This window comes from Podarcis liolepis (genome assembly GCF_965112155.1).
Source record: "Podarcis liolepis genome assembly, chromosome: 2".
NCBI classification, from domain to species: Eukaryota; Metazoa; Chordata; class Lepidosauria; order Squamata; family Lacertidae; genus Podarcis; species Podarcis liolepis.
The window spans coordinates 128,100,373-128,124,987 of record NC_139555.1 but is presented as its reverse complement, the minus strand read 5'-3'; the positions used below and the strand labels follow the sequence as shown (position 1 = coordinate 128,124,987).

The 24,615-nt window shown below is 51.3% G+C and overlaps 4 protein-coding genes and 1 long non-coding RNA gene across 9 annotated transcripts in view; 2 read left to right on the top strand and 3 right to left on the bottom strand.

Moving 5' to 3' along the window:
- Positions 1-19,344, bottom strand: part of LOC310702292 (uncharacterized protein) — a 90,890-nt gene extending 71,546 nt beyond the window's left edge. Inside the window, exons 1-2 of one of the 2 annotated variants that reach the window (XM_083493704.1) lie at positions 19,248-19,344; positions 18,927-19,072 (exon numbers count right to left, since the gene is read on the bottom strand). The gene's annotated coding sequence lies outside the window, so the exon portion shown is untranslated. Of the gene's footprint in view, positions 1-18,926; positions 19,212-19,247 lie in introns of those variants that run through there. The other variant, XM_083493703.1, reaches the window with a different exon arrangement.
- LOC310702305 (uncharacterized protein) overlaps positions 1-22,352 on the bottom strand; it is a 64,931-nt gene extending 42,579 nt beyond the window's left edge. The window contains exon 1 of the mRNA XM_083493734.1: positions 22,265-22,352. The gene's annotated coding sequence lies outside the window, so the exon portion shown is untranslated. The remainder of the gene's footprint in view (positions 1-22,264) is intronic.
- Positions 1-24,615, top strand: part of LOC310702296 (uncharacterized protein) — a 74,324-nt gene that overhangs the window by 20,129 nt on the left and 29,580 nt on the right. Inside the window, exon 1 of one of the 4 annotated variants that reach the window (XM_083493717.1) lies at positions 15,325-15,467. The exons of the other annotated variants lie outside the window; for them this stretch is intronic. The gene's annotated coding sequence lies outside the window, so the exon portion shown is untranslated. Of the gene's footprint in view, positions 1-15,324; positions 15,468-24,615 lie in introns of those variants that run through there. 4 annotated transcript variants of the gene reach the window in all.
- LOC310702287 (uncharacterized protein) overlaps positions 1-24,615 on the top strand; it is a 213,331-nt gene that overhangs the window by 175,199 nt on the left and 13,517 nt on the right. Inside the window, exon 5 of the mRNA XM_083493693.1 lies at positions 21,490-21,663. Within this exon, the coding sequence (XP_083349819.1) occupies positions 21,490-21,663 (174 nt within the window). The remainder of the gene's footprint in view (positions 1-21,489; positions 21,664-24,615) is intronic.
- LOC310699208 lies at positions 8,020-8,776 on the bottom strand. The gene is made up of 2 exons (XR_014521999.1): positions 8,565-8,776; positions 8,020-8,533 (listed from the first exon to the last, which is right to left on the bottom strand). It is a non-coding gene; the product is annotated as an uncharacterized lncRNA (long non-coding RNA).

Here is a 24,615-nt window from a genome sequence, read left to right as displayed (position 1 = left end):
CCACCTGCTCAGATTGGGATATGCCAATCTTGCTCAAGTCAGTGTCCCCTACTCCAAAAAGGTTCTCTCCCACAATCCCAAAGAGAACACAGGCCCCCGTCAAGAGTCTCCCAGAGCATGTGCAGTCAGATTTCAGAGATGCTTTTGTTGCAATTCCTGTCCTGCGGGGGGTTGGACTAGATGACCCTCAGGGCCCCCTCCCAATTCTACACTTAAATAATTTCACAGCACGGAAGTGAGGAGGGGCAGGGGCTGCCAGAAAGGGGGGCTTTTGCTATGCACAGATCTGGCCCCCTCCTTAAAATCACAGCTGTGAATCTGCAGGATGCGAAGCCAAGCAGACCCCTGACCCCAAAAAGGAAGGGGAAGGGGGCTTCCCACAAGGGGCCGGAGGGGCAAGACTGGGCAGCCAAAGAGGGGGGACCCAGGAGTCCGGGGGCCTACGATCCACTTTGCCCTTTCAATGGGATCTGGAGACAGGCAACAAACCAAGCCAGGACCTGGGTTGCCCAAAGTCCGTTACTGCAGAAAGAAGAGAAATCCATGAGATTCTGACCCGATTCGGAGAGAAAACGTTAGCTGGCTGGGGGTTGCAATTGCAGGAATTGCTCCACAACAACCCTGTGAAGCAGGCAGACTGGATCCTTACCCCCCCCGCCCCCCCCTGCGAGCTTCACCATGGCCAGGGACTGGGGATTTGAACCCACATCTCTGCCAGGGCCTAGTCTGGCCCTCTCACCACTGCACCACACTGCCTCTCAGTGAGTGGCACAGAGATATGTTTTTAAAAGAATAGAAAAATGAGGAATCAAGAGAACTCGACGAGGAGGAAAATGAAGCAGGGAAAGGTTAATGACCAGAAAACCCAACGAAATGGACAGGAATACTTGAAAGCATGCAGAAAGCTAAAGATCAACATTTCTGAGCCGCTGGGCAGGGATGTTTTTAGCAGGCGACCAAAGAGAGTCTGGCCAAGGCGCCTGGTTGGTATCAAGAGGCAGGGAGTTCCAAAGAGCCTTGGAGCCGGGAGGGACACCGAGGGTCATCTCGTCCAACCCCCTGCAAGGCAGGAATCTTGAACCCAGAACCCTGAAATCAAGAGTCTCAGGCTCTCCCAGCTGAGCTTCTTGTACTGGCAAATGTGGGAAAGGGGAGTCAATTGGCCAGTGCCAGTTCTGCCAATCAAAGGCGTCAGGTAGTAGTGGGGAGGTTTCTCAATTGCTTTTACTGTCAATATTGCCATGGTCTTAATAGATTCTGAATCAGGGGTCGGCAAACTACGGGCCCTGGGCAGGATGAGGCCCAGCCATTTAAGAACCTGCCGCAAAGCCGGAACCCCCCACAAAACTGAGACTCCCGGCAACGGGAGGAAGAGGTCAAGCGACGGCGCCTCTGCCAATCAAACGCTGCGCTCGGTTGACCTCAAGTAGTCAACCCAGCAGATGCATTTGATCCAGAGATTTCTGCTTTCCGCTTGCCCCACGGTGCCCCCTATCTCCCGCCCCCCAGGAGGGTGGAACCGATGACATTGGACATTCCTCATTTAAATCATGGCCTTTCTGCCCCGCCTTCTCCCAGGGGCTCAAGGCGGCTTCCCTCCCCTTCCCCTGCCATTCCCCCGCGCTGACCCTGCCAGGTAGGCCTGCCTGAGGAGCACCGACTGGCCCTCGGTCCCTCTCTCCCAGGCTGCTGGCGCAGGGCTCTAACCGCTAGGCTGCGCTGCTCCCCTTCCGCTCGCCAGGTGGTACCTGCGGTGGTGGTGACGCTGCTGACCCCATCCTGCTGCTTCCAAGGCGGGGCCTCCTCGGTGTGCAGGACGCTGCTGACCCTGAACTCGGCGTCGGGGGCCTGGATGCTGGCGATGAGCCACTTGCCCCTCTCCAGGGCGCGGGGGCAGCCCCCTCCGCCCGCCAGCCCCTCCGCCCAGGGGACAAAGTGGGACTCTTGCGGCGCGTAAGCGTTGATCTCGCAGGAAGATTCAGCCTCGCTGGCATCCGGACTCAGCCAGGGCGGGGGGGTGGCCGAGGCCTGACCGCCCCACAGGGCCCCAGAGGGGTCTGCCGGGGGGACAAAGCGGGGGGAGGTGAACCAGTGTCTGGGGGGAATGACAAGCCTGGTCTCTCCACTGCCGGACCCCCCAACCTACATCGCAGGGGGTTGGAGTGGATGACCTTTGGGGTTCCCAACTCCACCGTTCTGTGTCAACCAGTTCAGTTCAACTCACAGAATCACAGAATTGGAAGGGACCCCCGAGGGTCATCTAGTCCAACCCCTGCGATGCAGGAATCTCAGCGAGAACAAGATGCCCTCTAAGGAGGATTTGTTTTGTCTATTTAATGGGATTTAAATGCCAGTTAATAAACTAAAAGAATCAAGCAGTTTTGTACCCCTGAAAAGTGGAAATGTTGAGGTTGGAAACCAATATATCCATAATTAGCATAAGTAGATTAAATTAATCCACAACAATAGGACTCCTGAGTTCTTGAGATGATTTCTTTTGTCCATTTACTGTATTTATTTTTCCCAATTGGAACTATAAAATGGTGATTTTCTTGAGTCAAAATGAGAGTAACCCTGAACAATTTTTAGAAAAAAAGCACTGTACCTATATACCAGAAAAGCATGTATGGAACTGTAGTTGTCTGCATATATAGTGACATATTGTAATATACCTTCCCCCTTTTTTATTTCTTTGTTCTCTATTCACTTTTTATTTCCCTTTTTATTACTCAAGTATTCTCAATTTAAATTGTGTGGTTGAACCCGGAGCCAGGCCTCTCGGCCCTCATCATAACTTCGCTGTATTCCTATCCCCGGGGCTTCTGGGGGCTCTGGCACCCAGCACAGTTATTTCAAATGATTTTAAGCCCTAATAGTTTAAAATAGATATAGAAATAAGGAAGCTGCCCAAGGCCAACCATGTTTGGGCCTGTGATGGACAGCAGAGCCAGGCCAGTCAGCGGATTTCGTCCTTCAGAAATCCCCCCCTGGGGTGGCTGGAGCCTCGCTCTGATTGGCCGCCAAGGCAGCGGGGGGCGGAGCCAGCCCTTTTGGCGGGAAAAGGCAAGGCGCCTTTTCAGAGGGATGGTCTGAGGGGGGAGCTTGGAGGTGTTACCGGAAAAATCTGAGGGCTCTCTTGGACAAAACAAAGACACCAACCAGGATAACTTGGAGCAAAACAGCAGCCTGTAGGCTTGGCCTTTATTGAACTGTCGCAACAGGGTATTCCCTTCACTTGCAAGAGAGAGGAAAGACCCAGAACAATGGGCTGCAAGACCTTATAAAAACTTTTGAAATTCCCCTCCTCTAGGTCAAGCCCACCCCCAGAAACATCATGCATACATTTCAGAAAGGAGGGGTTGACATCATGCATACGTTACAGAAAGGAGGGGTTGAGGGAGGAGTTGTGGTGGTAACCTGAGTGTCCTGTCACCTGGCTGGTTCGTCCTTTCCCCCTCCCCATGAGTACTTTCCAGGTGACAATGGGGAGTTTGCAGTTTCCTGCCCCCAGAGGGAAGATCTGATCATTGTCCTTTGTTTCAGCCTGTGGTGAATCCACTGTTCTTTGTGATTTTGATTGTCTTCTGTCTGGGATTATCAGGGTTGACATAGCAACTGGGCAGGGCTCCTGTGGATGTGCTGGTATGCTGAAGAGATTATGGCTGACCAGAAACTAAGCACCCCCCTTTGATATTAAAATAAAAATGGAACAGTGCAAATCCGATGTATGGTTGATTTTCTATGAATTCATAAGAGAAATGTGGCGTATGTAGTGTGTGAGTGTGAGTGTGTGTGAAGTTTGTACAAACAGAATGATTGGGGTGGGGGGGGGGTTCCTGCTACAGTTCCCCCCTTCGGAGATAAGATTGCAAAGGTGGCTACTTTGCAATCCTTTTCTCCGCACAATTTAAGGTGGTAAATAATAACCTGGTATTCTCCGTCCCAGATGTGTGTGTCCATGTGAACCTGAAAGGGACTTGGATATCATGCTACTTTAAGGATATTCTAGCACCTTGGAAGAAATATTTTCTCAATAGTGATCTATGCTTTACATTTAGGCAGGAAGGTCCACTAATGACTGAAAAGTGCAGTTTGCTTCCCCCCCGCCATTTTTGTGTTCTCAGGTGTCAAGGTAGCTCTTCTGTGGTCTCACATCGGCATGGTGTCGCAGTAGTGGCAATCCCTGGTGAATCCACTTAGGGCTTTCATATTTATTATGTAGCCTGGTACCCACCACAGCTGGCACAGGTTTCGGACACGTCCTGAGAGAAATGTCTTTGCCTTGGCCAAAATCCATGGGATTCCTTATTATTATTACAGGCTCTGGTCTTGCAGTCATGGGAGTTGCTCACTTGCACTTTAAGGATCAAAGAGCTAATTGCAGCCTGGATACACTTGCCCAATTCAAACTGAGTCCAATTTGAATTTATGTGCCCCATGGTTCTCAACTCTTGAAACCAATCTGTTAAAAGAAAACCATTCTTAACAAGGGCAGTTGTCCAAATAAGTCAATTTAACTCTATAAGGGATCATTCCTGCTAAACCAAAGCATATGCACCTTCATGTACCTGGTGTTTTATGGATCCAGAAGATTGTCCTTGGCAAAACGAGGTTTAACACATTTTAAAATGGATAGGGAAAGTTGGCAGAGTGCCAGGTGGAACAATTAAATGTGGTTACAAGTTGATCTAAACATTGGACTACACAATAGTGCGAGCTATTAGAAAGTATAAAATGCATGAGAATTCTCCATTGGTGTGTAAGCAATAAGACATTAAACATAAAAACAATTACACACAAAAATTGCCCCCCTTTGTGGAAATCACACTGTCAGACACATTTCAACATTCTTACATAATAACACATAATACAAAACAAACTAATTAAATATCAGTTACATATCTTGACACAATTGTGATCTTTTATGCATGTATCTTTTGAATCCTGGAGCACAGTCTTAAGGTTCAAAAGTGAGAAAATGTCCTTGCAATTCAACTCCTCCCCTTAGCCATGAGGGGTTGTTGCTGCTTTTCATCATTGCACATCTGTAGAAGTGATATCCTGTAAGGGGCAGGGTTTGGGGGCTTAAAGACAGTTAGAAAAGGGAGGGGGCAAAAGGCAAAAAGGATGTCCTTCGGTTTCTGTTGGAAGCTGCAAATAATAAAAATCTTAGTGAATTAAGCGTTTCATTCATTCCAATATTATTATCACATTTTCCTATAACTACTGTTATTATCTGCCAAGTTCATTTGCTTTCCTTCACTTTGGAGAGAAAGAGAACTGTAAAAAAATACAAAGGTTAAAAAATACAAAAGAAAGCAAAAAATTAGATTACCAGTCAGATGAAAACAAACTTGACACAAAGACATCAGATTTAGAAAAGAATTATTATTAAATATATTATCAAAACCACGCAGATTACTACTAGACTGAAAAAAATGGGAAAACCATGGGGAAAAACTTTAAATTCACCATGTGCTATTTGATAAAAGAACTTCATGAAACTGACTTTCAACATGTGATGAATATGTCCCCAAAGTAAAACACACACACACAAAATGACCTATGAGGAACCAAATAAATAAATGCTGAAACGCACAATTAATAAGTAACCTGAAGTAATCTGTTTTGGCATTCTAACATCCCAAATGAAAATAAAATAGTGTTTCTTGATGTGACAACATCAACTGTAATGTTAATACTGGGAAATGAGTTAATACCAAGAAAAATGAATGGCAATTTACAGTTGTGCAGGTACCTTGCACTAGCCAAAATGACAGAATTAATAAGAAATGCTCAGGCAAAAAGGTAAACAAATACCATTCCACAAACAATGTTTGGTTGTGCTTAGATTAACTTCATAGACATCATGGAGAAACAGATTAAATAAATGAAAACAGATTATTTGTAACTTTAAAAAAAGTGTCAAGGCCACAAAGAGATTGAAGTTACTAATATAGCAGGGATTCAGACTTGTTTCACAGAACAGAAAGAAAGTTGCTGTGGGAGGAAAAAGGGACAAACACTTTGTTATCGGGGTTCACATATCCTGTTAAAAGGGAAAATTATTTCATGTGAGAAGCCTGTCAGGAAATGCTGTTCCTAAAATTCCCATTGAGGGGGGGAATGCTTTGATATTTACCTGCGAAAAGAATTTGGCATGTTAAGATTTGGAACCTGGAAAGCTCTTGACTTTTGATGGGCTAGGTTTTTTTGGTTTTTTTGTGTTTTTTTTTTTTTTAAGCCTTTTGTCTTAAGTAGCCCTGGAGCAAAGACAGATTAAGGGTGATTTCCCTCAATGGTTCCTCAATGGTTCCAAGTTTTCTTTTACATTTGGAAGAAACCTCCTCTCCCCCCTTACAGTTCCCCCCTTCCCCTCTCTCTCTTCTTTAGCTGATCTAGCCTCTGTGCATGTGCAGAGTTCATGTCTCAGCAAACCTTTTATACTATTGAAAATGTTGCATCCTTTGGCTAAATTACCATTTGAATAAAGGAAGGGAAGGGTAAGGAGTAGATTTTGAAAACAGGGTTTGATTTTAAACAAAAAAGAGAAACTCAGCAATTTAAGTATTCACCAAAGCTAGCAATTTCAGCCCAAGCAAACTGAGACTGCTTCCTTTATGTACAGGAAAGGGCTAATATCCCTCTGGCCATTCGCGGAACAATCAACCGCTCTCTTATTTATGAGTAAAAATGGCCAGAGTTAGAATTCATAGGATTTTTTTTCTTTTTTAAACTTCTCAGCCATTTCAGCCTTACCATTTGCAGACAAAAAATATTATTATTATTATTAATATTATTATTTCCTGCCCTTTATTTACAGGAATGGTCAAGGCTAATTCTACTTGATTATTCATTTGTATGTGCTTAAACTTTGAGTAGACTTTTAAGTCTGATTTTTAAATAGTAGACAAAATGATAAACACTGTAATCACTCAAATGCTTGATATTACCAGTTGGGCTTCACCTCTCACCTTTTAAAACTAAAGAGCAAAGCTAGGCTGAATTTCAACTCCATTACCACACCAGAATTTAAGAATTACCCTCCAATGCTTGCAGACACATGGTCTTCCACACAGCCACAAATTGGGAGAGTTGAAAGGGACCCTGGGGTCATCTAGTCCAACCCTCCAAAATATAGGGTTCACAGCAAGATTTCACAGCAAGATTTGTACTACCAAAGAGGCATACACATTTAAGTACAGATTTACAGCTGGGAAAGGAAACATCTATACTCCTGAGAGGATCTCTTATAAAGCACAGGTAAAGCAGCCCTAGATTTGATTTTTTTTTTTTAAAGGGAATACACAAGTGTTGCCCCCTCCCCTCTTTGCAGTTTCCTTTAAAGGAAGCTTACTCGGGAGTAAATTTACCTAGCACAGAAGTAAGAAGGGAGAAAACAACTGAAAGAGGCAGAGTGAAACAAGGGGGAGGGGGGGCATTTTCTAACAAAAGAGGCCATGAAGTCTTATACAGACTGATATCAGGAGCCTTACAATAACTCTTCTGTCCAACCAAATCAAAGTTGAAACTGGACTCAAATATTTTTTCTTAGAATGAACACCATACTTTTATAGGCATACGCTTAATGAAATACATACACTGCATTTTAGCTTGAGAGAGCAGTTGTGCTCAACTAGGCTTTTGCAGCAGAAACATTTGGTTAACTTCTCCTTCCAAAATAGACTGGAGCAAATAAAACATCATTTACCATTAGACTTAAAATCACCCTCCTCACTTAAAACTAGAAGAAAGAGGTGGGGTAATCCCCCTTTCAGAACACAAGTAGCACATATACAGGATCTTACCACTTGGGAGGAAAACTCTCTTTTAGAGCCTCTCTCAAATAACAAAGATTTGTACACTCCATTCTCCATTTTGTTTTGTTTAAGATCAATAAGGCGCAACATGGCTTCCTTAGATTTAAAATTTTGAAGCAAGCTTGCAATTTAAAACTATGTGCATTTAAGAACAGTTTGTGGATGCCAAGGCCAATGTAAATACAAACCCTTGAAATATTTATTTTAAGAGAAACTAAGATCTCTAATGCTGGGCTGTTATTATATCTACTGCCTTCTGAGCACCATTAAGTTTACAGTTTCATGTTCTAGCTCTAGGCTACAGTTTAACAACACAAACTTGACCATTTTTTCCCCTTTATTTTATTTCTATTTTTTCTCTAATTGGAGATGACAAGCTGGAGGGGCATATTAGAATCCTCTCTGGGGCAAAAAGGCTTCATGGAAGCTTTGTTGCCAGGAGGAGTCCAGCTAGGGTGTTTAGTGAGCTCCCATTCTCTCATATGTTATTATTGGGCTTTTTTTTTTTCCGTTAACGAAGTACGCTAAAGACAGAAAGAGTGGAAACACACACACAAGGGAGGAAAGGCAATGGGAAAGAAAGGGGGGACAGAAAAAAAATATCCTTTCAGTACTCAAAGTACCCTTGACTAACACAATTCCTACATATCTACAAGCCACAAACTCATTTCAAGAAATCTTATACATGAACTCAAACTTCAGCCACGGGACACCTTGGCCCGAGAAACTTCAACCACGGGACACCTTGGCCCGTCTGCCACGGGACACCTTGGCCCGAGAAAGTTTCAGTTACGGGACACCTTGGCCCGTCTGCCACGGGACACCTTGGCCCGAGAAAGTTTCAGTTACGGGACACCTTGGCCCGTCTGCCACGGGACACCTTGGCCCGAGAAAGTTTCAGTTACGGGACACCTTGGCCCGTCTGCCACGGGACACCTTGGCCCGAGAAAGTTTCAGTTACCTATTTTTTCTTTTCTTACTACCTCAGCGCTGTTCACAAGACTATTCCTAGTGTGGGGCCCCACTTCGTGAACCGCCCCTTCTACCCTCCACAACAGCCTCCTGCCTAGCCTTTGAGACTAAGTTTGGGCTCCCTACTGGACGCCTGCACTGTGCAGTGCCAGATTGGGGGTCCGAGAAAACAAAGTTTTGAAAGGGGAGCAAACGACCTTGCGCTCTCACATACCCAGGTCATCCCTAACAAAGGTCGCCAGGCAGGAGGGGAAGGTTCATTTGTATAGTTAGGGTAGGTGGAGAGTAAGAGAATACTTGAAAGGCGCCTCCGGACGACTCCGAGGGAGGGACGTCAGGGAAAATAGTAAAAGAGCCACGCTTTCCCGGACTCAATTCCAAGACGGAAAACGGGGGAGAAAAGGAGAGAGGAAGAGATTAAGGCGTTCCTGGACGACTCCGAGAGGTAACGCCAGAAAACCAGTAAAAGTACCACGATTTCCCTGGCCACTTTCCGAAGGGGAAAATCGGGGGAGAGAAAGGAAAAGTTTAGAAACGTTCCCGGCCGATTCCGAAGGGTAACGTCAGAAATGAAAGAAGAAAGTCTGGCTGTCGTGGAGATATTCCCTTTCCAACCCCCCTCCCTCTGTATTTACTTCAAACCATACTCACGTTCGCAGATGTCCCCCCGCAGATCCCGGGATCCTTTTCCCTTAGCCGGCTTTGACCTCGCCTTTGCTCCCCTGGTTGAGCTTTTGGTGACGATTGATTACCGCCCGCAAAGAGGAGGCAGGGAGAGGAAGAAGGATCCCTGGGCTAAGGTTGCCCAGTGGCGCCCGATCCCTTCTATCTCCCCTCTCACCTTTACAGGAGAACCAAGTGTCCCTTCGTGGTCGCCAACTGTTACCGGAAAAATCCGAGGGCTCTCTTGGACAAAACAAAGACACCAACCAGGATAACTTGGAGCAAAACAGCAGCCTGTAGGCTTGGCCTTTATTGAACTGTTGCAACAGGGTATTCCCTTCACTTGCAAGAGAGAGGAAAGACCCAGAACAATGGGCTGCAAGACCTTATAAAAACTTTTGAATTTCCCCTCCTCTAGGTCAAGCCCACCCCCAGAAACATCATGCATACATTACAGAAAGGAGGGGTTGACATCATGCATACATTACAGAAAGGAGGTGATGAGGGAGGAGTTGTGGTGGTAACCTGAGTGTCCTGTCACCTGGCTGGTTCGTCCTTTCCCCCTCCCCATGAGTACTTTCCAGGTGACAATGGGGAGTTTGCAGTTTCCTGCCCCCAGAGGGAAGATCTGATCATTGTCCTTTGTTTCAGCCTGTGGTGAATCCACTGTTCTTTGTGATTTTGATTGTCTTCTGTCTGGGATTATCAGGGTTGACATAGCAACTGGGCAGGGCTCCTGTGGATGTGCTGGTATGCTGAAGAGATTATGGCTGACCAGAAACTAAGCACCCCCCTTTGATATTAAAATAAAAATGGAACAGTGCAAATCCGATGTATGGTTGATTTTCTATGAATTCATAAGAGAAATGTGGCGTATGTAGTGTGTGAGTGTGAGTGTGTGTGAAGTTTGTACAAACAGAATGATTGGGGTGGGGGGGTTCCTGCTACAGTTGGGAAGGTGGGGAGGAGAGGGAGAGGGAGAGGAGTCAGGCAGGAGTTGAAGGGGAGAAGCTGGGGGGAGGGAAGGGAGACCCCCAAGAAGGAGGGCTGAGGGGACCCCCTGGGTGTGGGGGGCGGAGGGAGACCCCCAAGAAGGAAGGCTGAGGGGACCCCCTGGGTGTGGGGGGCGGACTGAGGGGGGGAGGGAAGGGAGACCCCCGGGAAGGAGGGCTGAGGGGCACCCTGGGTGTGGGGGGCGGAGGGAGACCCCCAAGAAGGAAGGCTGAGGGGACCCCCTGGGTGTGGGGGGCGGACTGAGGGGGGGAGGGAAGGGAGACCCCCGGGAAGGAGGGCTGAGGGGCCCCCTGGGTGTGGGGGGAGCACTGAGAGGGGGGAGTGGAGGGAGACCCCCAAGAAGGAGGGCTGAGGGGACCCCCTGGGGGTGGGGGGCGGACTGAGAGGGGGGAGCGGAGGGAGACCCCCAAGAAGGAGGGCTGAGGGGCCCCCTGGGTGTGGGGGGAGGACTGAGAGGGGGGAGTGGAGGGAGACCCCCAAGAAGGAGGGCTGAGGGGACCCCCTGGGTGTGGGGGGCGGAGGGAGACCCCCAAGAAGGAAGGCTGAGGGGACCCCCTGGGTGTGGGGGGCGGACTGAGGGGGGGGAGGGAAGGGAGACCCCCGGGAAGGAGGGCTGAGGGGCCCCCTGGGTGTGGGGGGAGCACTGAGAGGGGGGAGTGGAGGGAGACCCCCAAGAAGGAGGGCTGAGGGGACCCCCTGGGGGTGGGGGGCGGACTGAGAGGGGGGAGCGGAGGGAGACCCCCAAGAAGGAGGGCTGAGGGGCCCCCTGGGTGTGGGGGGAGGACTGAGAGGGGGGAGTGGAGGGAGACCCCCAAGAAGGAGGGCTGAGGGGACCCCCTGGGGGTGGGGGGCGGACTGAGAGGGGGGAGCGGAGGGAGACCCCCAAGAAGGAGGGCTGAGGGGCCCCCTGGGTGTGGGGGGAGGACTGAGAGGGGGGAGTGGAGGGAGACCCCCAAGAAGGAGGGCTGAGGGGGCCCCCTGGATGTGGGGGGCGGACTGAGAGAGGGGAGCGGAGGGAGACCCCCAAGAAGGAGGGATGAGGGGACCCCCTGGGTGTGGGGGGCGGAGGGAGACCCCCAAGAAGGAGGGCTGAGGGGACCCCCTGGGTGTGTGGGGCGGACTGAGGGGGGGAGGGAAGGGAGACCCCCGGGAAGGAGGGCTGAGGGGACCCCCTGGGTGTGGGGGGCGGGCTGAGGGGGGGAGCGGAGGGAGATCCCCCAGAAGGAGGGCTGAGGGGACCCCCTGGGTGTGGGGGGCGGAGGGAGACCCCCAAGAAGGAGGGCTGAGGGGACCCCCTGGGTGTGGGGGGCGGAGGGAGACCCCCAAGAAGGAGGGCTGAGGGGACCCCCTGGGTGTGGGGGGCGGACTGAGGGGGGGAGGGAAGGGAGACCCCCGGGAAGGAGGGCTGAGGGGCCCCCTGGGTGTGGGGGGAGGACTGAGAGGGGGGAGTGGAGGGAGACCCCCAAGAAGGAGGGCTGAGGGGACCCCCTGGGGGTGGGGGGCGGACTGAGAGGGGGGAGCGGAGGGAGACCCCCAAGAAGGAGGGCTGAGGGGCCCCCTGGGTGTGGGGGGAGGACTGAGAGGGGGGAGTGGAGGGAGACCCCCAAGAAGGAGGGCTGAGGGGGCCCCCTGGATGTGGGGGGCGGACTGAGAGAGGGGAGCGGAGGGAGACCCCCAAGAAGGAGGGATGAGGGGACCCCCTGGGTGTGGGGGGCGGAGGGAGACCCCCAAGAAGGAGGGCTGAGGGGACCCCCTGGGTGTGGGGGGCGGACTGAGGGGGGGAGGGAAGGGAGACCCCCGGGAAGGAGGGCTGAGGGGCCCCCTGGGTGTGGGGGGAGGACTGAGAGGGGGGAGTGGAGGGAGACCCCCAAGAAGGAGGGCTGAGGGGGCCCCCTGGATGTGGGGGGCGGACTGAGAGAGGGGAGCGGAGGGAGACCCCCAAGAAGGAGGGCTGAGGGGACCCCCTGGGTGTGGAGGGCAGACTGGGAGGGGGGAGGGAAGGGAGACCCCCAAGAAGGAGGGCTGAGGGGCCCCCTGGGTGTGTGGGGTGGACTGAGGGGGGGGGAGGGAAGGGAGACCCCCAAGAAGGAGGGCTGAGGGGACCCCCTGGGTGTGGGGGGCAGAGGGAGACCCCCAAGAAGGAGGGCTGAGGGGACCCCCTGGGTGTGGGGGGCGGACTGAGAGGGGGGAGCGGAGGGAGACCCCCAAGAAGGAGGGCTGAGGGGACCCCCTGGGTGTGGGGGGCGGACTGAGAGGGGGGAGCGGAGGGAGACCCCCAAGAAGGAGGGCTGAGGGGACCCCCTGGGTGTGGGGGGCGGACTGAGAGGGGGGAGTGGAGGGAGACCCCCAAGAAGGAGGGCTGAGGGGACCCCCTGGGTGTGGGGGGCGGAATGAGAGAGGGGGAGGGAAGGGAGACCCCCAAGAAGGAGGGCTGAGGGGACCCCCTGGGTGTGGGGGGCGGACTGAGAGGGGGGAGGGAAGGGAGACCCCCAAGAAGGAGGGCTGAGGGGCCCCCTGGGTGTGTGGGGTGGACTGAGGGGGGGGAGGGAAGGGAGACCCCCAAGAAGGAGGGCTGAGGGGACCCCCTGGGTGTGGGGGGCAGAGGGAGACCCCCAAGAAGGAGGGCTGAGGGGACCCCCTGGGTGTGGGGGGCGGACTGAGAGGGGGGAGCGGAGGGAGACCCCCAAGAAGGAGGGCTGAGGGGACCCCCTGGGTGTGGGGGGCGGACTGAGAGGGGGGAGCGGAGGGAGACCCCCAAGAAGGAGGGCTGAGGGGACCCCCTGGGTGTGGGGGGCGGACTGAGAGGGGGGAGTGGAGGGAGACCCCCAAGAAGGAGGGCTGAGGGGACCCCCTGGGTGTGGGGGGCGGAATGAGAGAGGGGGAGGGAAGGGAGACCCCCAAGAAGGAGGGCTGAGGGGACCCCCTGGGTGTGGGGGGCGGACTGAGAGGGGGGAGGGAAGGGAGACCCCCAAGAAGGAGGGCTGAGGGGACCCCCTGGGTGTGGGGGGCGGAATGAGAGAGGGGGAGGGAAGGGAGACCCCCAAGAAGGAGGGCTGAGGGGACCCCCTGGGTGGGGGGGGAGTGGAGGGAGACCCCCAAGAAGGAGGGCTGAGGGGGCCCCCTGGGTGTGGGGCGGGCGGAGGGAGACCCCCAAGAAGGAGGGCTGAGGGGGCCCCCTGGGTGTGGGGGGGGCGGAGGGAGACCCCCAAGAAGGAGGGCTGAGGGGACCCCCTGGGTGTGGGGGGCGGACTGAGGGGGGGAGGGAAGGGAGACCCCCAAGAAGGAGGGCTGAGGGGACCCCCTGGGTGTGGGGGGCGGAATGAGAGAGGGGGAGGGAAGGGAGACCCCCAAGAAGGAGGGCTGAGGGGACCCCCTGGGTGGGGGGGGAGTGGAGGGAGACCCCCAAGAAGGAGGGCTGACGGGGCCCCCTGGGTGTGGGGGGGGGGCGGAGGGAGACCCCCAAGAAGGAGGGCTGAGGGGGCCCCCTGGGTGTGGGGGGGGGGCGGAGGGAGACCCCCAAGAAGGAGGGCTGAGGGGACCCCCTGGGTGTGGGGGGCGGACTGAGGGGGGGAGGGAAGGGAGACCCCCAAGAAGGAGGGCTGAGGGGACCCCCTGGGTGTGGGGGGCGGACTGAGAGGGGGGAGGGAAGGGAGACCCCCAAGAAGGAGGGCTGAGGGGACCCCCTGGGTGTGGGGGGCGGAATGAGAGAGGGGGAGGGAAGGGAGACCCCCAAGAAGGAGGGCTGAGGGGACCCCCTGGGTGTGGGGGGTGGACTGAGGGGGGAGGGAAGGGAGACCCCCAAGAAGGAGGGCTGAGGGGACCCCCTGGGGGTGGGGGGCGGACTGAGAGGGGGGAGCGGAGGGAGACCCCCAAGAAGGAGGGCTGAGGGGACCCCCTGGGTGTGGGGGGCGGACTGAGAGGGGGGAGCGGAGGGAGACCCCCAAGAAGGAGGGCTGAGGGGACCCCCTGGGTGTGGGGGGCGGACTGAGAGGGGGGAGCGGAGGGAGACCCCCAAGAAGGAGGGCTGAGGGGACCCCCTGGGTGTGGGGGGCGGACTGAGAGGGGGGAGCGGAGGGAGACCCCCAAGAAGGAGGGCTGAGGGGACCCCCTGGGTGTGGGGGGCGGACTGAGAGGGGGGAGCGGAGGGAGACCCCCAAGAAGGAGGGCTGAGGGGACCCCCTGGGTGTGGGGGGCGGACTGAGAGGGGGGAGCGGAGGGAGACCCCCAAGAAGGAGGGCTGAGGGGACCCCCTGGGTGTGGGGGGCGGACTGAGAGGGGGGAGCGGAGAGAGACCCCCAAGAAGGAGGGCTGAGGGGGCCCCCTGGGTGTGGGGGGCGGACTGAGAGGGGGAGCGGAGGGAGACCCCCAAGAAGGAGGGCTGAGGGGACCCCCTGGGTGTGGGGGGCGGACTGGGGGGGAGCGGAGGGAGACCCCCAAGCAGGAGGGCTGAGGGGACCCCCTGGGTGTGGGGGGCGGACTGAGAGGGGGAGGGAAGGGAGACCCCCAAGAAGGAGGGCTGAGGGGACCCCCTGGGTGTTGGGGGCGGACTGAGAGGGGGGAGCGGAGGGAGACCCCCAAGAAGGAGGGCTGAGGGGACCCCCTGGGTGTGGGGGGCGGACTGAGAGGGGGGAGCGGAGGGAGACCCCCAAGAAGGAGGGCTGAGGGGACCCCCTGGGTGTGGGGGGCGGACTGAGAGGGGGGAGCGGAGGGAGACCCCCAAGAAGGAGGGCTGAGGGGACCCCCTGGGTGTGGGGGGCGGAGGGAGACCCCCAAGAAGGAGGGCTGAGGGGACCCCCTGGGTGTGGGGGGCGGACTGAGAGGGGGGAGCGGCTTGCGAAGGGTTAAATCGAGCAGAGCTGGAGTCCTAGAGAGGACAGGAAGTAGAGACGGCAGGGGGCGGGTCCTCCCGAGCAGAGTCCCCTCCCTCCGCGCCCCTTCCGGCCTCTCTTGTCTGTCTCCTCCCCGGGCTGCCTCGGTTTCCCTCCTGGGAAGAGTCCGGTGAGTCTCCCCTCTCTCTCTCTCTCCCCTTGGGGTGCCTGGGGGAGAAGGGGGTCCCGGGGCTGCAGGGGAGACCCCCAAGTCTGGGAGCAGAGGGTCCTGCTGCCCCCTGGGGAAATGGGGGCGCCCCTGCCAGAGCCCCACGGGAAGCCTCTCTGGGGCCACTCCGGGGAAAGAGAGGCTGAGCTGGCTGCCCTCCATGAGGCAGTGCAGGGAGGAGGGGGCTCGGGGGGGGCAGGTCGGCAAAGCTTCCTCTCTCGGACCCCTGGAGGGGTGCCCTGTCTCCGGGGACCAAGGAGCAGGCAAGCAGAGCCATGGGGTGCTTCCTAGTTTGGGGGCTGCTCACCCCCCTTGCTGGACAAAGACTGGACCCCATCCCTGAGGGCGTCAAGGAAAGACCCCTCTGGAGAGCAGACCAGACTCCGCTCCATCAAGCCTTCCTGCCTTGCAGGGGGTGGGACCCTTCTTCCGACCCCCCTCTCCCTTCTCTTGCTGACTCCCCTGCAAGACTCTGGGCCCCCATGGAGCCTCTCCCCTTCACCCCCCTCCCTGGCTCCAAGACCTCCCTGCTGATCCCCTCTGGGATTAGGGGATTAGGCTTTCCCACAAGACATTTCCAGAAGCAGCTTGGCCCCGTCCATCAAATATAGTCTTCCATCACATTGCAAAGGAAAGCATGGACAGTTCAAATACATCCCTTGGTCTTGTCTGGGCTTGGTCCCACTATAGAGTGGGTAGGGATTGTGATTGAGACGGTTATCTATCTGCCACTCTTGGGGCAGGATCTCACCGGTCATGACTCCTTGGGAAGGCCCTATACACCTCGAGGATTACGGTGGGCTCACTCGCCCCTCCCCTTATGCCTCACTTCCCTGGGTCCGAAATGCCATTCGAAACGAGAAGATTGAAACAACGATGTGACTTCTTATGAATTTCTAAAGTTTAACAATATGTAGCTGCTTCAAAGTGTGGATCCAAGGGTATGTGGCAGAATAGTAATGGGGAACCCCCGTCTCCCTTGCGGTTAGTCTGGATCAAGCTATAAAGAATAGGTAAAAATTGATTTTGAAAAGAGAAGAAAAATTGGAGACATAATAGGTTGAAATACATAATCATAAATGAGGTCTGAAAGAGGGTTAGAATTTGCTGAATTTGATTCTGTAAAGGAGAACACAAAAAAGGGAGATGTGAGGAAGTCAAGAAAGAGGGTTATATAGATATTAAGTTAAAATTTGGATTTTTTCTTTTTTATGTTTTTCTGTTTTTTGTGATGTATTTTTTCCTTTGTTGTATGTTTGTCTTATTATATAAAATCTTAATAAATATATTTAAAAAACAAAGGAGCAGAGCTGCATTCCTAGAGAGGACAGGAAGGGGAGGGGGCAAGGTCCTCCATGGCTAAATTCCCCCCTCCTACATCCCTTCATGCAAGCAGAGAGGAGGCTGCTTTCTTCTCTCTCCTTTGCAAAAGCCCCTCCTGGACTCCGGTGAGTCTCCTCTCTCTTCCTCCTGAGGGTGCAATGGGGAGAGGGGGGTCCCAGGGGGGCAGGGAGGGGGCATGGGGGTCCCTGCTCAGATCATGCCGGGGGGGGGGGGAGAGACCCCCAAGTCAGGGAGCAGAGGGTCCTCCTTTGTCCTCTCTGCCAAGCCAGGGAGGGGGCGAGTTTGCAAGAAATATGCAGCTCTGCTCTTCCTCGGGATCCAGATGCTGCCTTCATTTTTGGGGAGGGGGCTTTGGATCAAGGAAATAAACCCCCTTCAGGTTTGGAGATAAATCACATTTGTGAACAGAGGATGCAGCCAGACGGGAACATTCCACGTGGGGGGAGCTCAGAGAGAAGAAAAGCCCATCTGCATCTGCACAACTGGATCACTTCCTCTGTCCCAGAAGCAACAACACATGTCTCTCCCCTGTCGGTCTCCACACCCACGGCTGGCGCTGTTACCTTCCAACAACTGGATCTCACTCCCAAAAACACACTCTTCCGTGGTCTCCTAAGACAGATGGATGGATGCCAACCAACCAACATTCCCTCCCCTCCCCCTCCTGGTGCCCCTTGAAGTTGGCTTGAGGGCAGGGGGAGGGGCCACCCCACCAGATGAAGGGAGAGGAGGTCCTTCCATCTGGAAAATGGGAATGCTTGCAAAGATTTACCTGAAGATGAGTACCGTATAGATAATAAAACTATTATTATGTGAATTCCCCCACTTACACAAAGATTAATACCCATCATTTAAATACACAACAAAATTGTTTCAGAAAAGAACAGAGCAATGTTTAGAAGATCATCTTTCTTCTCCCTTTTTCCCGTAGGGTCCAGTGTGCTTTGAAGACGTAGCTGTTCCTTTCACAGACGAGGACTGGGCTTTGCTGGATTCTGACCAGAGAGCTCTGCAGAAGGAAGTCAAGGAGGAGAATCCTGGGATCGTGGCCTCTCTGGTAAGGCTCCCTGCTGGATCATGAGATCAGTTTTGAAATTCCATACAGATCTCTGAAGGACAAACCTCCTCTATTTTGAGGGAGCCCCATAGCGCCACCTGCAGCATCTGAGATGTTAACACATCCACAACTCTCCATAGGAGATGCATCTCCTGTTCTGTCTGGGAATATTCTTCCACCAGTCCTGCCTTTTCCAACCAGGATGAGGCTGGTCTGAGCTGCCCAGGCCTTCTTCCATGTAGGCTTCAGAGATCTTAGGAGCGTGGAGGTACATCCTGTCAAATTTTCTCAAATTTTTTTCTCAAAAAAGGCAGTAATTCATTTCCCTTCTTCCTCTTTCACAAGCAGTCATTTGCATTGTTCAATCATTTCAGGCTCAATTTCTTCCTCAGCCTAAACATAATAATAATAATAATAATAATAATAATAATAATACTGCCATATAACAGCAGATTGTAGGTGGTGAATTGGAGAGGAAGAAGAAGGGAGAGAACAAGAAAAATCCACACAATGGAGAAACCATATAAATATTCAGAGTGTGGAGAGAACTTTAGTCGGAGCTCCCAGTCCACTTCCCATCAAGGAAAGCTCTTCGTTCACAAGGAGAGCCTCACTTCACATGAAAGAACTAACGGGGGAAGAAATTAGTGCTTGAAATGTGGGAAAAGCTTCCTTCGCAGCTCCACCCACAGTTCCCATGAGATACTTCATACAGGGGAGTGTTTGGAAAAAATCAGTTTCCATTAAATAAATCACAGCAAGGATAATCACAGAATTTTAGAAAATGGTATAAGGCATATGGTATTTCTGGTATAAGGAAACTTGATGAGGAATTAAGGGGAAAGACATTGTTGACCCGGAGTAGTTACAAAATGCATGTTCTCTCCCCAAGTGCCACAGACCCTCCTCCAAAGAGAGCTTCTCTGAAGAAAGCCCAAGCAAAAATTACTCCATTTTACGTGAAGAAGGAAAATGAGGAGGTGGCTAAGAAACAGCAGGAGCCAGATCCTATTACTGACCTTATAGGATCTCTCAGCAGCTCCAAGGATGAGCAGAAAGAGGTTTTGGGCCCAGGCAGCTCAACTGCTAAGTCATCTCTGGCACTGAGACCAGGAGCTCAAGCGACTCAAGGCCAAATTCAGGCTAAACAAGTAGAGGAACTAATCTGAAAGAAAAATTCAGAACTATCCTCAGGAAATGCTAATACAAGGATAAAAGACTCCTTCTCCCAAGCCTCTGGTGCAAATGAGGAATTATCCGTCATTGGGTGACGAGGGACTACTAACGAGGGACATAGAATGCATAAAATCCTTTTTGGCTGACACTAATAAAATTCTTACCATCCTGATAGGTACTTGTAAAACCTTCTGGAATAAAGTCTGGCAGAGAGTGTGGAACCGGATAATATAACAATATCTCTTTCCCTACCATTAAAAATAGATGAATAAGGGAGGTTTAATTGGTCCACATGGCAAAAGGAGGTCTATAAGTACAAAGAAGAGCAAAAATGTTTTAAAAAATTAAAATAGTGCCATATTAAAAAGTTGACTTAAAAATACCTTTTAACTTACTTAAGAGTAGCTCATGCTCTGGGTCCAGACAGAACACTTAAGAAGCTTGTACTGTACAGTGGTACCTTGGGTTAAGTACTTAATTCGTTCCAGATGTCCGTTCTTAACCTGACACTGTTCTTAACCTGAAGCACCACTTTAGCTAATGGGGCCTCCTGCTGCTGCCGCGACGCCGGAGCATGATTTCTGTTCTCATCCTGAAGCAAAGTTCTTAACCCAAGGTACTATTTCTAGGTTAGCGGAGTCTGTAAACTGAAACGTATATAACCTGAAGCGTATGTAACCCGAGGTACCACAGTACTGAAATTTGCACACCAGATCCTTATATCAATATGAAACGATATGCAAGGTTATCAAATGCTCTGCTCTCCTGTCAGAAGCCAAAACCAAACCAACTAGGGAGAGGGTTTTGATAAGCAAGAATTGGAAATGGGTTCTGTCTCAAAATAAGCTACTTCTCTCAAGCTACCCTAAGCCTTTAGGTATCTTCTCACAAAAGGAGCGTAAAGTTTGTGAATATAGTGTATAAGCGCAGAGAATATCTAAGGAGGAGTGGTGTATTAGTCTCAAGATTATTCCAAAATGTGGCATCACCAGCTCCTCTGCTTCCACATTCAGCAACACCCCGAAAAGTCCTCAATTCAAGGCAGACTATTGTCCTTTAGTTGACATATACTCTGCAGGTGACAATCCTGACTAGTCAGCTGACCTGGACCCCAAGGAACCCCCTAACTCAGACAGCCCTGGGAAGGACCTACTTGACAGAACTGAAAAGAATTGACTACATGCCTTCTGTGCTCTGCCATAAGAAGCCCAGAATTAAATACTCTCAGATTGAACCTCTGACATTCCTGCCGAATAAATTTGAAGAAGGAACACAAGGGCTGATGCAAGCAGAACTTGACCCTTTGTGCTCCAGATCCAGCCCACCAGAATGAACCCTCTTTCCCCGAAGATTTGGTCCCCATGCAAGAGGCAAATATGGCCAAAACATCTGCCTGGCTTGCAATGAAAGAGCTCAAAGAGCGTCAACAGGACTCTCCGTAGAAAGCACCAAGCATGGGGCCACTTACATGTTTTAGCTACTCGTCTGTTTTCTGCCCATGCTCTGGGGTTGCAGTTTTCAGGCTTAGGGACAGGATGGTAACTCGTTTTGGCACCAAGTTCTGTCCATAAGCCCCAATGAGTTCAATGGGACCTAGTCTCAGGTCACTACTGTACAGACCATGCCAGACTTACAAAGTGGGGTGAGGAGCAAAGAGCTGAAATTGGAATCACTGGAATTGCTTAGAAATGGGGCTTTTGAGGCTTCTGGTTCCGGTCTGCCTTAATGGATGCCGCTCCCACGATAGCAGAGATCGTTAGCAAAGAATAAACAGATGATTGGAGGGTAATTGTCCTCAATTAAAGCTGCGTGCTGGAACAGATGGAACAAGATAATAAACCGCTAAATTTAGACAGATACAAAGCTGAAACAATTTGAACTGGAAAGGAAAATGTGTGTTGTTGGGGAGGGGGAGCCTTTACTCTTTCTTTATATATATATATCATGTTTGTAACATAAATGATTCGGCAGCACACACACCTCGAATGCTAACAAACTGATAAAAAGCAAGAGGAGATAAAAGAGAATGGGATTATATTTATGGATTGCAACAGAAAAGCAAACTATGTGATAAAATTGAAATGGATTAAAGCCTCAAACTTTCACTGTATTGCTATGGAAGGAAATGGAGTTTAGTTTTGATGATCGGCCAAGGCTTGGGGACAGGATGGTGACTGGTTTTGGCACCAAGTTCTGTCCATAAGCCCCACTGAGTTCAATGTCAGCCTTACAAAGTGGGGTGAGGAGCAAACAGGGGAAACTGCAAGCACTGGAGATGTTTAGAAATGGGGCTTCTGTTGGGAAGGGGCTGCCCCATTTGTGCTTCTCCAGGGGCAGGAGAATATCTAGGGCAGGAGAATCCCTGCAGGGCCTCTGAGGCTCCCTTTGCTTCTTCCTCTCTCCCAGGACCCTGCAGCTTCTTTTGGCTCCTTGACTCTTCAGGAAGGATGAGTGAGACGGATCCTGTCAAGCTAGAGGAAATGGAAGAGGGAAGATGGACGCATGACCTGGTCCGGCTGTCTCCCGCATCCCTCCCCACAACCTCTGAGCGCTCCCTCCCAGGGACCTCCGAGAGATCTGGTGAGTCCCAGGGGAGGGGAGATGGGGACGTGGAGGGATGGAGCCAAAGAGGTACTGGGGCTTCCTCAGCTAGGGGGTGGGGGGAGGCAGGCAGGCGCATGGAGATGGAGAAGGGGAGCACCTTTTCGGGCTCCCCCACCTGCCTGCTTGCCTGCCTGCCTGCCTCCTCCTTTGACACAGCTCCCCGACCAAAGCGATGAATTGGCAGCTCAAATCAGTTCTGTGATCTGAATGCCTTACCAATGTCCAACACTGATCCGTCGCGCAGCACTAGAACCCACGACTCTTTTTTAAAAAAAATAGTTTTCACATACAGTGGTGCCTCGCAAGACGAAATTAATTCGTTCCGCGAGTTTTTTCGTCTAGCGAATTTTTCGTCTTGCAAAGCACGAAATCCCATAGGAATGCATTGAAAATCAATTAATGCGTTCCTATGGTCAAAAAAAGTCCAAACAAAGCCAAATTTGGTACAACAAGAGTTTATTAACTGCTCTTTAAAGTCACACATACTGTAAAGATAAGTTCAAAAATTGAAGGAAAAATAAATTAAGTTTCTAAACATGACAGAAAAATATTTAAAAATCAACCAAGTGTACAGTACATTTTCTAAGACTCTGGGGGACCACTCGAAGAAGGTTCCTCTTCCACTCTTTGCTTCTTGCTGAAGAACCTGTCCATGGTCCGCTGCTTCATCCGCCTTTTCAGCACCTCCCTGAAAGGCGACATGACCCTCGTATCAAAAGTGTTTGCAAGGTCATGGCCCAATGGTCACAAAAAATCAAAAAAAATAAAAAAAAAACCCCACAAGCTCCCAGATTCCTGCAGAAACCCCACCAACTGTTCTCCCAGCCACCCAGCACACAGAAATTCAAACTCAGAAAATTTAAAAAAAACAACAACCACATGGCCCAATGGTCACAAAAAAATTCAAAAAACCCCCCACAAGTTCCCAGATTCTCTTAAACCCCCCCCCCAACACCAAGTCCTTGAATCCCAAACACCCCAACCCAAAATCCAAAACCCCCCCAAAAAAGTTTTAAAAGTTTAACTTGCCAAATGGATGCAAAAGAAGTTCTGGAAAAGTTTTGGAAAAGCTTCAAAAATGAGCAAAGTCTGAGAAAAGGCTACCAAACCGCGTGCTAACAGTTGCTCCTCGAAGTCAAGTCGCAACTGCAGCTGTTCAAGCAAAGCACCCTTGGTTTTAACGGTTTTAAGACAAAGGAAACAAAGTCGCAATACGTTTTCGTCTTGCGAGGCACGCCCATAGGGAAATTCGTCTTGCGAAGCGACGCAAAAACCGAAAAACCCTTTTGTCTAGCGAGTTTTTCGTCTTGCGAGGCATTCGTCTTGCGGGGCACCACTGTATTGTATTACAATACAGATGTACCAAAGCCAACACCATTTCCTCCCCCCCCCCATACATTTACATTTCTATTTCCTTAATCCATCATATTATTCTTTTCTCCATCCTCAAACTTCCCTCCGCCCCATCGCGCAGCACTAGAAGACCCGAGTCTTGAAAGGAACCTGATCCTGCTTTGCAGATTGAACGCAGATAAGGCCTCCGTGTATTTTTCTTTTCTTTTCTTTTTGGAATAACTTTTTATTTGCTTTTAAAAACAAGGAACATAGGAATAATAAAACATCTAGACCAAGTCTTCTCATGTCATTTCTATGTAAAATAGCAGAATAAATTTGCCGGAATATCTATAACATATAGTTCATCATTAGTGGTCAGTGTATGAGTTCTGGGTCCATGAATTGCTTTCAACTGAAACAAAAAAAGGGGAAACAGGAGAGCACAGAGAACATTCAACATCGCAGAGCCAAATGCCTAGACTGGAGCTCTTGTGGCCGTTGTGCTTAGATTAAGTGAGTAATAGTCACTTTTCCTCTTCTGTTACCAAAGAAACAATACAGAGTTGGTTTCATCATGAAAATGGGAGGGAGGGGGTTCAAAGTGAAGAAAGAGATTTACGTATAAATTTAAATTTAGACCAACCAGATTGAGATAACTTCTGATGGGGAGTGTTCAGGTAAAGATGTTGCTGTTTGTTTCACAGACAAGGCGTGGACGTTGCTGGATCCTGACCAGAGAGCGCAGCATTAATAATAATAATAATAATAATAATAATAATAATAATAATAATAATTTATTATTTATACCCCGCCCATCTGGCTGGGCTTCCCCAGCCACTCTGGGCAGCTTCCAATAAAAAAATGAAAAAAAAAAAACTGTACTACATCAAACATTAAAAGCCTCCCTAAACAGGGCCGCCTTCCGATGTCTTCTAAAAGTCTGGTAGTTGTTCTCTTGGACATTGGTGGGAGGGCATTCCACAGGGAGGGCGCCACTACCGAGAAGGCCCTCTGCCTGGTTCCCTGTAACTTGGCTTCTCGCAGTGAGGGAACCACCAGAAGGCCCTCGGTGCTGGACCTCAGTGTCCGGGCAGAATGATGGGGGTGGAGACACTCCTTCAGATATAGAATCATAGAATCATAGAATCATAGAGTTGGAAGAGACCACAAGGACCATCGAGTCCAACCCCCTGCCAAGCAGGAAACACCATCAGAGCACTCCTGACATATGGTTGTCAAGCCTCTGCTTAAAGACCTCCAAAGTAGGAGACTCCACCACACTCCTTGGCAGCAAATTCCACTGTCGAACAGCTCTTACTGTCAGGAAGTTCTTCCTAATGTTTAGGTGGAATCTTCTTTCTTGTAGTTTGGATCCATTGCTCCGTGTCCGCTTCTCTGGAGCAGCAGAAAACAACCTTTCTCCCTCCTCTATGTGACATCCTTTTATATATTTGAACATGGCTATCATATCACCCCTTAACCTCCTCTTCTCCAGGCTAAACATGCCCAGCTCCCTTAGCCGTTCCTCATAAGGCATCGTTTCCAGGCCTTTGACCATTTTGGTTGCCCTCCTCTGGACACGTTCCAGTTTGT